Genomic DNA, 14,790 nt, shown 5'->3' with positions numbered 1-14,790 from the left:
ACGAGTGCCAGTATACATCTCGTTTGGCAAGATCATCTACCTCTCCTGAAAGCCTACTATAAACTTCATCCCGACGGCGCTTTGCAGCACTAACGAAAGTTTCGATAGCCTTGCCTTTCCTGAGATTCTCACCATGAATGTCCTGGCAGATAATACATTTCTGTGATGGTGATGTCTCTTCTATCCTTTTTCGTTTTATTCCCGGCAGGAAATCCTCGTTATCCTCTCTTTGACTAGCCATATGAGCTAACATGAAAAGCAAAAATTAAACACGTATTTGCAAGGGTTGTCCAACCAATTCAAGTTTGTCCTGGTGCACTTCGTTGCGGCTTAATCTTTCCCACGCCTTCTTCTTTGATACTCCGGCTAATGCACTTGTCGTGTCACACCCCGTCAGTGCATGGAATGCTGGGAGGCACCTGCACAATTTTTGGCCAAGCTTCCCACTCAGTCTATGTACCGGCACATAACGGAGGTGATCTCGGACACCCGTCTTGAACCAAAGCTCCTCACAGCCAATGCTTTAGAAGTGTGTTGCGCACAGAACCAGCACGTCAGTGTCAGGTGACTGAATGATAACCCGTGAACTGGAGCTTGAAGCATGCTTGGCATGCAAGAGCAATCTTGTATCTGCCTCTTCATGGGAACATGCAAGTGGCTCAGTGAATTCTAACGCTCCGTTCGAGATGGAAACTGCAATCTCGCCGTCTTTATAGCCACCTCCAATGACGATTTTCTTCCCATCTGCCAGCTGCTCTTTTCCGCGGCTGCACATGGTATTTGTAAGGAAGTCACATAAGTTGATCTTGTTTTGTGGGTTTGTAATGTACTTGGCCCACTGTTTGGGGATTGGCGTGGAAGGGCCGTGTATGTACACCTCCAGTGAACTTGAGCTTCCTCTTCGCAAGCGCTCTCCACCCTTGATAGATGTTTCCCAGTATTGATCGAACATCATGTGGACCTCTTTACAAGAACTCTGTGCTAAGGGTGCTGTGATGGCTGTGTAGTACTTGGAGGCCAGCTCGCCAAAGGTGCTAGCCCCAGCGGACTTCATCATCTGCACTATTGCCATCCCATCTAGTATGTGGACTGTTTCAAGTGCTGAGGCGGGGGAAAGGTGAGGTAGGACTTCAACTTGATTTTCAAACATTTTAGCCAATACACTTTTGGTGGTCTTGCGGATACTACCATCTTGATGCGCAAGTGCAAATGGTACTGCTGACAGCTCGTAACTTAAGACTTCCTTCAGATTGATCTCTCGGGTATTTGCGGCAATCAGTAGTCTTCCAAAGAGATCTCGGTCAGCGCTGACTGTGATGAACTTGTCATTTGCTTTCACGTTTGTTTTCTTGGCCATGGTGCTAAAAGACTTAACCTTTAGGTTTGGAACTGGATCCCAGAAGTTAACTTCACTTGTCTCAAGACGCTGTTTAACAAACGCATCCATCTGCTCTCGGCCTTTCTCGGTGCTGCTTAGTAAATTATTTACGACGTTGGTTGGTAGAAGTACTCCGGTAGCAAAATTGAACAGTTCTCTTCCTGCTTCATCAGAGAAAGGGTCGGTCATTACATTAGACGTAAAGCAGTTTATCAACTTCTGAACATCCCCTTCATCCCTCAGAACCCTGTTTTCGTTTTATTCCCGGCAGGAAATCCTCGTTATCCTCTCTTTGACTAGCCATATGAGCTAACATGAAAAGCAAAAATTAAACACGTATTTGCAAGGGTTTACTTCATTTGCTTTTTTAGCACTCGAACTATGCTCATTCCAACAACAAATGACTCGAACTCCTACCGGTCTTATATTTCTCAGAGATTGGTCACATCCTACACTGTTAACAACGCAATGAGAATGTCTTTTGTCCTTTCTAACAAGTTTAAGCAACCAAAGAACCGTGGAATACTCTGAATACTAAACTAAAAGAACTACACGGTGCAATTTTTCTTAAAAATTACCATCGCTATAATATCTTGCTAATTAGCCAAAAGCATTCCACGGTATTCATACTTATTACCTTAACGATATGTTTCAAAATGCTTTAAACCATAACATACTCCAGTTATAATAATAAAGAAGTCTGGTTTTGTCAAAAAAAGTGACGAAAAAAAATATCATTTCGGTACAAAAAATGGAAAATTATTAGAATCCTTCGAATAAGTAAAGATTTGGTAAAACATTTGACAATAAAAATCTGCGATAAAATATTATAAAACAACATGGCATGACGTTTCGACGTTTCCAGAACGTCATTATCAAGTAAAAATGAAGTTATGAAATAGAGTATATATATAAAGTGAAGATATGAATAAATTAAAAAGGCATTAAAAGTTAAACAAAGAGTTTGGCCCTAATGGAGTCGCTCTGGGTATTTAAATTGGGTCTTATTGTTCTTATGTATAACATTTCATAAACGAGACAATCCCATTTCGTGCTACATTTTTTAAGCATTCTGAACTGGCTCTCATTGAGTAAGTCAATGTTCCCATGGGCATCTCTCACATGGCGACCAATGGCAGAATATCGATGATCAGCAATGCGTTGCAACAGATGGCGCGTCGTATATCCGACGTAATTTGAATCACAATAATCACAATTTAAAGCAATAAACAACGCTATGCTGATTTACGATACGTGGCTTGATTTCTTTAAGCTTTAGATCCTGCTCAAGTTTCTTGCTGGTGTAGATTGGCTGTACATCAATGCCGATTTTTGAACTGAGATCGCGCATTTGCCTTTTTACCATGTTCGCTGAGACTTGATCTTTGAACGGAATGCTGACTCTTAAAGTTTCATCAGGTTTTGTCTTATCATCTAGTGTAGAGCGATAATCACATTTGTCGATGATACCATTCACCAAAGAACTAGGGTAACCAAGGTGATTAAACAAAGATTTTAGATGCCTACATTCATCGACGAATGCTTGATGCGTAGAGGACAATTCCTTTGCACGATGAACCATTGTTTTGATAAGACACTTCTCGTAGCGCAAATCGGTGTGACTTTGAAAATGAAGTAAAAGGCCCATATTCGTAGGTTTACGATAGACCTGGGTCTCCAACTTGTTGCCGTTCTTTGTTATCAACATTCCAATAAAAGAAATTGAGTCGTTGTTGGAAAGTTCCATAGTGAAATGAATACTAGGGTGGAGTCCATTGAGTGCATCGAGGAAACTTTCAGCTACATCGAGTCCAGGCATTATTGCAAGAGTATCGTCAACGTACCGCCTGTCTTTGTTTAACTTTTAATGCCTTTTAATTTATTCATATCTTCACTTTATATATATACTCTATTTCATTACTTCATTTTTACTTGATAATGACGTTCTGGAAACGTCGAAACGTCGTGCCATGTTGTTTTATAATATTTTATCGCAGATTTTTATTGTCAAATATTAGAATACTGCCGGCAAAATTAGCTTATAAGTGGCTTTACCAAGATAGAAATTGCTTGTTTGAGATACAAAAGAAGAAATATATGAATAAACTTTCCAGATACTTACAGACCACATCAAGGCATGGGCGCGGCCATATTGGATTTCGTCAGCCTCGATTTCATCACAATACATGGAATCGAGGCTCTTAAGTATGGTTTTATCAAAAGAGAATATTTTTTGCGGTTCAAAAGCCAATTTTAAAATTGTCGTTGAGGATAAGCACATTTTTTTTCTTTAAAATGAAAAAATACACTATTTAACCGCGTTTATTGAAAAGGAGAAATGGCAGCAAAAACAAAGTGAAATACGTACATTGAAATTTTGGTTCACCAGTTTTTTCCCTGTTTCAAGGCACAATTCAAAAGCCTGGGTTAATACCAGACAATTTCTAGGGTTCTGTCTGATGCATTCAATCTTGCAGCATTAATTAAGTCTTTACAGTCTTTAATTACTTACTTATTTACTTACCTACAATTGACCGGGATGCCTGTGGTGTCTCGCGGAACCCAAAATCTAAGCAGGAAGCGTAGTAAGGAGAAATGAAGTTTTTTCTTGCCCAAAAGATACATTAAGTTGCAGGTGAATTTGAATTTAATGACCTTAACACTCTGTAAAGTGTGCAGTACCAAGAAAAAAGTAAAGAGAACTGTCTACCAGTAATACAACGCCTGTTTTATTTGTCTTGTGTCATGTGGTAGGTCACGTGACCTAAGTTATCACCACAGCGGTATTTCTTGTATCCTCAGATAACGTTAACACAAACTTTAGAGTCATGCCGGGACACTTTTAGTAAAAAAATCGTCAGAAAATGCTCATCAGCTTGTTAACCTCGCTTTCATGTGAGATTTACAGTGACGTCAGAAAACACCCGCTTAACTCAAAACCTATACCACAAATCGACCCTACGAACTACCTGGCGTTATTCAGGAGGTGTTGTTCTATCAAAATCCGTTATCAGACCTTTTTTGTGGTGATGGGAGAGCGAAACCCCTTTTTTCCGGTCACAGCTCCTGGACTATTTTGCTATCCAAACGATTTGGAGAATGAAAGTTAAATTCACTACAGAAATCCGCAGGAATACCCGGTACGATTTGTAAAAGAATGTTGTTGTTTTGTTTTCTCAGAAACGGAACGTATTTATTTGAATTCAGGGTAAACTATTTACACAGTGAGGTAGAGCGATCAATCGAAACAGAGTTTGTAATTGGAAACCTAAACATCTTCGAGACACAAAAACAAACTTGTGAACACGTAAACCTGAAATATTGCAAATCATAATGCTGACAAACCCAAAAGCGAAGGAAATGGATCATGCATAGGACGTTTTGGATATCTGAATGATTTTGGGTTAGATTATTGTTAAAAATTCCCAAGTTATCCCTTTTCGTGTTAATTAGTAATGCAAATAATATAACGAGGAACCAGTGATTGAACTAGATTGTGATTGACAGTGATTGAACCAGTGATGGAACCAGAGACAGTAATTGCCATGGTTCGTGTGTAATACGTGTAATCATGACAAGATTCACGGAAAACGGAATTTGAAATGGTATGCAGGGTAAGTATTTGAAGGTAAAATAAGTATTTGTAGAGTTAATGCTTCGATGTATTGCACATAAACAAGTATCTCTTCTTCTCTTTAAATGAGATTTTACTGCCCTATCAGTAAAATACGGTTAATGGAACGTGACCGTACCAAAAGGGCTACTCATGTCTCGATAGTTACCTTCGCGTTATTTGTGGTTGGCCGTTCAAGGTCATAAAATCAACAGTTTTGTTGTAAATAAAACGAGGACATTAAGACTTCGTTCCTAAATCTCAGATTATAACGTACACCTTCATTGGCTAAAGAGCACGTGTAATGCCTATTACCTGCTACATAGTAGAACCTGTGCAACTGGCTACCTTTAATTGTAGACAGGGTCTATTCTCGGTTTTCACATGACGTCACAGCCACCATGTTTGTGCCCCTAAACAAAGAAATGGCGGCCACATTTGTGTCCCGACCCAATCCTCTGGGAATTGAACTCTATTATTATGCAAACGTTTTCTTTTGTTTTCGTTCAAAAACATGGCTGTTGATCACGTGGGTGAAAACCAACAATAAAAGCCTCAATTAGTCGTCCAAGGTTCACTTGGCAGTTTGTCTTCTATTCTCTGTTTTCACATGACGTCACGGCCGCCATGTTGGTGCCCCTAAACAAAGAAACGGCCGCCATGTTGGAGCCCCGACCAAATCCTCCGGAAATTTAACTCTGTTATTATGCAAATACTTCTTTTTGTTTTTGTTGAAAAACATGGCTGTTGATCACGTGAGTGAAAACCAACAATAATAAATAAACTAGCCGTTGCAATTTGTCAAAGTTTTCTCCCTCCCTCCCTCTCTCCCTTTGGAGATGGGTTGGATATATCGCTTTGCCGTCATTAAAATTGGGTCACTCCTGCGTGGTGTGGTTAATTAAATCTGCGCAGCGACTTCCCGCAAGCTTGTTGGCTCTTTGCCTTTGTACATTGCTCACCAAGCAATACTCTTGTCCGATCCAGCACGTCCTGTTTACTACTCAGCTCGTAGTGCTGGTGAGATAAGTGAGGCTGTTCTATGTCACGCAATCTGGAAGTCGCATTTGCTAACCAGCCGCGAGGCAGTGTTCCCCTCAAAAAACGCCAATACGTCTGTTGTCTCGTTCTATTGCGGCTTGCGTTGTGTGTTTAAAAGCTAATTATGCATGTTGATACCAAGGAACAGTGACATTAATGGTTAATATTCCTTGACAGGCTTCTCACCGTTCAGAGAGTTTGCGTTCACATTTCTATCTTTATTTCTCGAGAGTTTCAATACACGAAGCGAAATAAGAATGACAGACCAAGTGACCCACACTACAGTATTCTTTCTTTTCTCCTGCCCTTACGATTCCGGAAACGAAACATTTTTTTTTGACACAGATTGCGTTTACATACAGAGGTTATTTTTCATTAGACAACGGGTTTGGAAATAGAATTCAAGCAAAAAATATTTCTCTTTGAAACGTTCAGTTGTAAGTCGCTTTAATACTGCATTCGCTATAAGGCGCGGTGCGAGTCAACAATTAAAAGAAGTGATTTTAAGAGAGGATGTGAGAGAGAGAGAGAGCGAAAAAAAAAGTTATTTACCAGCAAAGGGTCGGTCCGTATAGCAAAAAAACTGTGACATCGGTCTTGAAAAAGCTGCCCTCGGCCTGCGGCCTCGGGCATCAATTTCAAGGCCTTGGTCACAGTTTTTCCCTTTACAGACCTCCCAGCTGGCAAATAACATATATATTTTGACAATTGGATGCATATTACTGTGAGTATTTAAATTACAACAAATGGTATATTTAAAATACTTAATTCTCGTGCTATGGATTCATTTGGCGTGGCCATCCTCAAGGAACTTGTGTACTTCTGAAAGTATTTTCAAGTGTTGAGATATAGTGCACATCTTCACGTGTCGCGCACGTGACAAAGTGTTTTTTACGTGCACCACTGCACGGAAGGTTGGTCATCTCACATCTCACCTTTCTTTTCTCTTTCATTTTTTTCTGCAAAAGATGTTTCGATAAGACATTTCGTTTCATCTTAAACCATTCAATTAGGGTTTCCTTTCTCAAACACTGAGCAATAATACCTATCAATCAGTAAAAAAACAATGTGCTTAGCCACTTTGGAATAAATACGCTATTTTTACCTCGTTTCCATTGTCCAGTGGTCATCGTCGGCCTGTAATGAAGATAATCTGGGTCCGGGTATTCAGTGCATACACAGTCAAACATCATGAGAATCGCAATGTAAGGCTGATGTAAGAAGGACAGACTTCGTTCTTTTCTTTTCTTTTCTTTTGTGCTAATTTAACCATACACCACTGTACTTTTGCAGGCCCGAGTATAGGCTACTTGTAGCCTCTTGTTAGCATTAAAACAAAGTAACATTTTATTTGGCCGCCATTATGAAAGACGTCTATGACGCCGAGTCTGGCAATCGAACTGCACCCTGGAAAGCGTGATGCATCCCTGCAGTCGGCATCCCAGGAACGCGTGAGGAAGCCCTAAGAGTGTCTGCGTGGGAGGCTATGGCTTTTTCCGCATTTCAATCCCTTCATGTTTTTGAACTCAGTCTCCTTCGTACATAATGTTCATTTTGTCTCAGTGAAGGAATATGGCCCCTAAGAGAGTGAAAGCGTTTCATTGGAAAAGGATCTTGGCCTTGCTGGGATTCGAATCGATTAGGCAGTGCTAGCTAGCATCTGAAGTTCTTTACCTAGGCAGTCGTCATCTATTCCAAGATAAACTGAGAGAGAGTTAGACGTGTTTTCCTTTACTGATATGTTTAGGGAACATAGAAGCGACTGTTTTAATGTATACTGCGTTCATTTTTTTTGTTTTTTGACAGCTGGTTACAGCGGCTTGTTTGACTTCGCTTTTAGCGCCAGTGCAAGTAAGTCCTTGTTGAAGTGTGATTTTTTTTCTTTTTTTTTTTTTTTGCAGAAGTACTTCAGGAATCGGGCGCAATCTGCAAGGGAATGTTGTTTCGGAAAAAAAAAACAAACAAAACAAACAAACAAACAATTTTCTCAATAGCCAGGTTTCAAAACATAGGGCTAGAATACTTAAGCGAGAAGAATAGAGCAGGTGATAGACTGGGCCGATGTACGAATCTGCCTGCTAGATTTTCATTCAAGGCTTGTGATATAGTTACATTCATATGTTTCTTTGAGAGAGAGAGAAAGAGAGAGAGAGAGAGAGAGAGAGAGAGAGAGAGAGAGAGAGAGAGAGAGAGAGAGAGAGAGAGAGAGAGAGAGAGAGAGAGAGAGAGAGAGAGAGAGAGAGAGAGAGAGTGTGTGTGTGTGTGTGTGTGTGTAGGAGAGAAGCCCGGACAATGCACACCCCAAATAATCATACTTTTAATTGAATAAATGTTTGAAAGAAAACTTGCCCTGAGCGGGACTTGAACACACGTCCCCCCATTACTAGCCGGGTGTGATCACCACTACACCACCAGGACAACCATGCTGGCAATACAGTCATCGAAGAGCTGATTTACGTGGTGAGGGAGTGGGCCTCCCGGGAAACTTTCTTTTCAAGGTGACAAGGTAGAGGAGCCTGCTCGACGCGGCTACACTGCCATACTAGGTCAACTATAGTTCTTACACAGTCAATGCTTTTCGTGTTCCGGTGGAAAATGGTTTGGAAAATATTTCTTTCTGCATTTTTCGCTGGTTTCAATACAGTTTGACATATCATGATAGCTGGATCGGGATGAGATGTCCGGAGCAGGTGGGATGGCGGGATTAAAGAAAAAAAATGTGAAGGGAAGCGGGATTAGAAAGGCTTTTTTAGACACTCTTAAATTTTCTCTGCCACGCCATTTTAGTTTATGTATATGCGTACATTGCTAATTAATTAACAATGTAACAGGCGTTCAAGTGTTGTGCCACATAGTAACAAACGCGATGACGTTTTAGAGCTCCAAAGTGCGGGAACTTGACTGGACCATTAAGGACAGCTAAGCTTTATAATTAGTTGTTTGGTTTTGGGACGAAACACGGCTTAACTTGTTAACCTCAGGATAACATAACGCAAAGGAAGCAAAAGAGGCCTACAAAAATATGAAACAATATTCTGTTAAAAATACGAGCTAAAAGACAAAAAAAAAAAAGAAAAAAAAAAGACAAAAAAAGAAGTTTCCCCGGATAACCCGATTTATGATTTTTTTTTTTGTTATTGCCTTGAAGAGTACGAAGAAATGTCCAGGAGCACTCAGAGTGGAGAAACAGTGTATCGCGACAGCACAACAATCTGTAACAAAGGTTCAGCGCGATATAGACTGGCAGAAGTACAGTTGAAGCAGTGGACTCTTGCTGATGGGTTTGCTTCTGACATTTGTCGGTTACCGCTTAAATACGGGAATGGTGATGACTATTTTAACTTCGTGAGAAGTTGGGGCACGGTAAGAACAAGGTACTTGCTATTAGGGAGAGGGTCTGAAGGGCGGTCAGTTAAGTGTTATTTTCCCATTTTTAATATGTTAAAGCGTGTAAAATTTGAGGGCTGGTTTCTCAATTTAGATCGCGGTTTACAACAACCATTCTAGCTCCAAATTTTCGTACAAATAGATTAATGTTTTTTCCCTCTACTCTTGTCTTCTCATCCCTGTCTTGGAGAATGCACAGCCTTTATATACTACTTGGAGGATCGGCCAAAATGAATATGACCAAAAACTCGGTTGTTTTGGGCGCCCGCTAAACTATGTTTAAATAAGCGGCCCTTAATGTTTAGTGCTATAAAAAGATACTCTTGAGGGTTAAAACGGCAGTCATTGTACAGAATAGAAATAGTTAAGAAAATACTGAGACAAGGCAAACTGAACATTTTGATGCTAATCGGGATGAATACATTCGAAACATTAGAGATGTAAAAATTGCAGTAATTTTAGTCCATATTCAATAGACCATTTCCGAATTCATAACTGCCTCCTCTTCAAAGCGAGTCTAAGTGCGAAGTTTTTGTGATGGTAATCAGTTCCACTTTACATATGAACGAAAACTAATTTACATAAGAAATACTTCGCACTTAGACTCGCTTTGAAGAGGAGGCAGACATGAACTCGGAAATGGCCTATTATCTCCATTTCTATTTGTTACCCTAGCCAGCAAAACCAATTACTCTACCAAGTCCATTTTGGAACGTTATAACCGTGGTTAAACCACGATTTACCTAGGTGAATTTTTAAGAAGGTACTCTTAATTTAGCTGGAATTTTAATTTCCCTGGGAAATTCGATGACCTTTGTCAGGGAAATTCAGGGTGGCAAATTTCGTAGCTGGGCGATTTTCCCATGATTTTCGCTATCAAACTAGAAAGTGGAGTATCAAGAATTCTCCTAAACTTCTCGTGTTTATATCAGGCTATGCAGACACAAGAAATAGTACCAGTAGCTTATATGAAATAATTCTTGCCATCTCGTAAATATGAAAAAAAAAAGAAAGAATTATGTAGATGTTTCACTTTATAAGCAACAATTTAGTAAAACATAAACAAGTAAAAATTAGCGATAGAAAACAACGACGTTTCGGTGACATCGTGACACCATTTTCAAGTTCAAATGCAATAGAATAAACTGTGAGAAAATTGCTCGCTCAAAATTAACATAATTCAAATTAATATGCAAGATCACGCAAATAGTTTTGCTTGAATTGAGTCCGATTGGACATTGAGAGATGGTGTTAATTCTCTAATTTGCAGCATTTCATGCACTAAACAAGCGAACTTATTCATGCACTTCTTGAGAACAGAAAAAATATCTGTCAAGGTCTTTCGGGATAATACAGTGTTCGTTAATTAAGTGTTTGCCAATGGAAGAGGACTTTTTCGTGTGTTCAGCCGCGCGTTGGAAGTGCCTGACAGTGTAGCCTACATAACGTGCATCGCACAAGTCACATTGAAACTGGTTATAGGATAAAGGCTGATTTGAGGAGAAATTGCATCCCTTATCCTGAAACCAGTACACCATAACTGACGTTTTTGAGCTTGCCGACGAAATTCCTCGCTATTTACCAACGTGCCCTTAGAGGAAAAGATATAACTGGTTCAATGGAACACACGACTTAAACCTCAGCAGAATGGACCTTGTAGATCTTCTCAGAGCATCTACCAAAAACCAACTGTTTCAGTTTAATGGTCAACTTTATGAACAGACCGGTGGCGTTGCCATGGGTTCACCGCTTGGGCCACTCCTCGCTAATGTCTTCATGGGATCCATCGAAGAAACTCTGGTGCTAGAAGGAAAAAATGCCTTCATTTTACAAGAGATACGTTGACGACACATTAACTTTAATGCCTGACACAGCATCAGCAGCTACTTTTCTTCAAGTTCTCAACAATTGCCACCCATCAGTGAATTTCACCATCGAAAAAGAGTAATGGTCTTCTCCCCTTTCTTGGAGTTCAACTTTTTAACACAAATCCCCATATCGAGACCAAAGTTTACATAAAACTTACTAAAACGGGCCTTTAGCTCCACTATCAGAGCCATGTCGACATGCGATACAAACGAGGACTTTTGAAAACCATGCTTGGCCGTGCATATCGCTTATCACCGTGTTCATTGGTGTTATTTTGCTGAAGAATGTGACCGTTCAAGGGCATTGTTTTCCCGGCTGAAATCTCCACAACACCTTAACAACTCTACAGTCAGGTCGTTTGTTGCCTCTAAAGTTGAAGACCAGCAACCAATACCTGCCGCAAAAGAAAACCCAACCGGGTCCGAATGCATGGTCCTGCCCTTCAAAGACCAGGATTCGGTAGACTTAGTCCGCAAACAGCTGCATGACCTGAGCCTGAAGACCCAAAAAGTTATTCAACCGGTTTTTGTCAGCAATAAGATCCATCGAGAGATAAAATTGCATGAGAAAAAACCGCCTATTGTTAACCAACAATGTGTAATTTATAAATTTAATTGTGACTTGTGCGATGCAAGTTATGTAATGTTGTGTTAAGAAAGGCATTAGCAGCAGTTGAGTCGTCCAGGTAAAAATCCTCTTTCAGTTTTATAAAGCCCCTCGAAGCTTTAACTTTTACTGACACTAACAAGCGATAAAACTGCTTACTCTTGCTAGCAAGAGGGTTGAAGGTTTTTTCTCCACAAAAAAATTCTAACGCTTCTAATTCTTTTTCATTTGGGCATTCTGTTTTCAGGTGGGAAGGTGTCGCACTTTTTACCCCTGTCCACACTAAAAAGTTAATATTTTTAACCCCAATACCCCTTGCATTGTTGTAAGATTGAATGTTATCTTTATGAAATTGCAAATGGTGGCAGAATAATATCCCAGCTTTAACATAATTAGGATAGTAAATTGATTCATTATCTATCTTAATGTCTTTCTTGTTCCAGATTATGAATTTAGACATAGGAGGCTTTGTTGAAAAGGACTCTCTAAAATCAGCCCACCACTGGAGAAGCTCATTATAAAATTTCGAATAAATTTTACACTCTTCGACATCATAGTTGCAGATAAATAAAAATTCACCACCAAAATCCTTAAGTAAATGATTAAAGTAAACTTTTCAAGGCAATGAACCATTCGAAAATAGTTTGCCAATCAAGGCCAGTCTAGATGCTTTGATTAAAGTTTCAATATCTGTTACATTAAGACCACCAAATTCCAAATCATAAATTTCAGCTTGTCGGGCTACTTTATCTGGCCCTTTCCAGAGAATATAAGTTGTTTGATAAAATCCACAGAGGTTGGCAGAATTGAAAACACATACAACATTTTTGAAAGACCACGGCAACTCCATAACCTTGTTTGCAGTCGTATCAATGTTGAGCCTTGAGGGCAACCCCTTAACACCTCCTTCCATTCACTTGTAATCTCTTTGCCAATTTTCACTCTGCATTTTCTTTCAGTAAAGTAAGACCGTATTAAGCCGGTGGATGACGTTGAGAAGTCATATGCGTCCAGCTTTCTCAAGAGCAATGTCGGTAGAATCCCGACAATATTACGATCATCAATTGCTCTTTTCCAATTTTCCGCAAGTTTAATAGGCGATGTTTCAGTACTGTGCCTTTTTCGGTTTGCTGTTCGATTACTTCTTAATCTTGGCTCTATAAATGATCTCACTTGCTGGCTGAGTAGCTGAGGGAACAGTTACTGGTCTGTGGTTCTTCACCTCATAGATACTATTTTTCTTATACACCGGAGTCCACTCTCCCTTTTTCCATTCACTAGGCCAATAACATGCATCTATACAATTATAATAGTTGTCAATGATGGGGCAAACTCCTCACTGCCCAGCCTCAAGATCGAGTCAGGTACTCTATCATGACCCATTTCTTTTCTCTCATTTAATTGTTATTTATTTGTTTGAGCAGGTTGAAGTTTTGGTAGCTATTCAGCTGATGTGGAGCTGCTATACCCACCCACCCATATGCAAACAGAGGCAGCCACAACAAAGGGAACTTCATCCCCTACTCTTCTCGAATAGTGTGTGGGTTCTTTAAGGTCCCACAGGGAACTAATAAACTTGGAAGTTATTTGTGAGACGGGACCTCCGGCTTATCGTCCTTATCCAAGAAGACTTGAATGTAATTACAAAGGCAGCACTTTCTCCTCAGTTATTTAATTAAAGACCCAGAGTGTTGGTCCGCTCGGAGTCGAACTCACGACCTCTCGCATGGCAGCCCGGTGCTCAACCAACTGAGCCACCGGTGCGCGGTCAATTCTTTCAAGGCTTTCGTTATTTCTTCACAGCGAAATCTCTCAAATTGAACTGGGGACCGTTCACAGCTTTCGTATACTCATTTATTTTGTATGGCTCTTTAATTGCTCTTCATTTAATTTTAGAAGTTTAATACCTCCAATACCATAGGCCACCGAGGAGAAATAATCCAAGAAACAGTCTGCAATTTTTGATTGATCTCTTATAACCTTTCCATACTTCTCTAAAGTAATGCATTTGTCCACCGTCTTAAATTTGTCATCCAGGAACGGCTTAAAAGTTTTGTAAAACCCAGCTGGATTGTTGTTCAGTTCATCACTTTGATTGCTTTACGCCTACACTTTGTTGCTATATTCCTCCATTTGTTCTTCAGCTCACAGTTTTCTTGTGTTGGATTCTTTGAGAATTTTTTAGCATATTTAAGCTTTTTTTAAAATTGCTTCTTTCCATTCCACGTTCATGTATAGTACGTGGTTTTTTTTCTTACTCTCTTCCTTTTAATCGGTGTATGGTCATCGAGGATGTATTTCATCAGAGAATCCCAATAAAAACATTGGTCATCAATCGCGTCAAAAATACTTCCAACATGCCGAGGTGCTACTCTAAGATCTTCAAGAAAACTATCCTCATCTATTTTCTTGATACTTCTTACGGGAATTAATTTTCTTGGTTGGTAAATAGCGTTTCCGCTCATGGCGCCAATAACCTGTCCATTGAAATGATCGCTTATACCTGGATCGTACACCACGGCTTCCTTGAACAGTTTCCGTTTGTTAGTTAAGATAACATCTAGTAAAGTTTGACTCTTCTCTGTAGTTCTTGTTGGTTTAGTTATAAGACATGTAAGTCCATACACATCCTCGAGATCACATAAAACTGTATCTTCTCTAAGCTGGATTTAAGACGATCTAGGTTTAACTCCCCAGTAATAACAACAAAGTTCGTCTGCAAAGTTGCCCATTCTAGAATATCATGAAGATCATTTTCTAGTTTTGCCGCATATTCACCACTGACTGCCTTAGCTGGTCTGTACAAACCAAGCACTGTACCATCGTAGTTACCAAATTTCGATTTGATAACAAGAGATACAAAGGTAATGTACTTTCTCGGAGCTTAATGAAAAGC

General features: G+C 39.8%; 2 protein-coding genes across 4 annotated transcripts in view; both read left to right on the top strand.

Moving 5' to 3' along the window:
* Nucleotides 1-14,790, top strand: part of LOC138010829 (trefoil factor 2-like) — a 112,114-nt gene that overhangs the window by 7,534 nt on the left and 89,790 nt on the right. The window lies entirely within an intron of this gene.
* The window catches only part of LOC138010828 (uncharacterized), a 63,556-nt gene that overhangs the window by 13,861 nt on the left and 34,905 nt on the right, over nt 1-14,790 (top strand). The window contains exons 3-4 of one of the 2 annotated variants that reach the window (XM_068857817.1): nt 7,839-7,883; nt 9,181-9,395. In XM_068857817.1, the coding sequence (XP_068713918.1) occupies nt 7,839-7,883; nt 9,181-9,395 (260 nt within the window). The remainder of the gene's footprint in view (nt 1-7,838; nt 7,884-9,180; nt 9,396-14,790) is intronic. The other variant, XM_068857818.1, reaches the window with a different exon arrangement.

Source organism: Montipora foliosa, chromosome 7 (genome assembly GCF_036669935.1).
Source record: "Montipora foliosa isolate CH-2021 chromosome 7, ASM3666993v2, whole genome shotgun sequence".
NCBI classification, from domain to species: Eukaryota; Metazoa; Cnidaria; class Anthozoa; order Scleractinia; family Acroporidae; genus Montipora; species Montipora foliosa.
The sequence above is the reverse complement of the archived record's forward strand: the minus strand, read 5'-3'. Positions and strand labels throughout refer to the sequence as shown.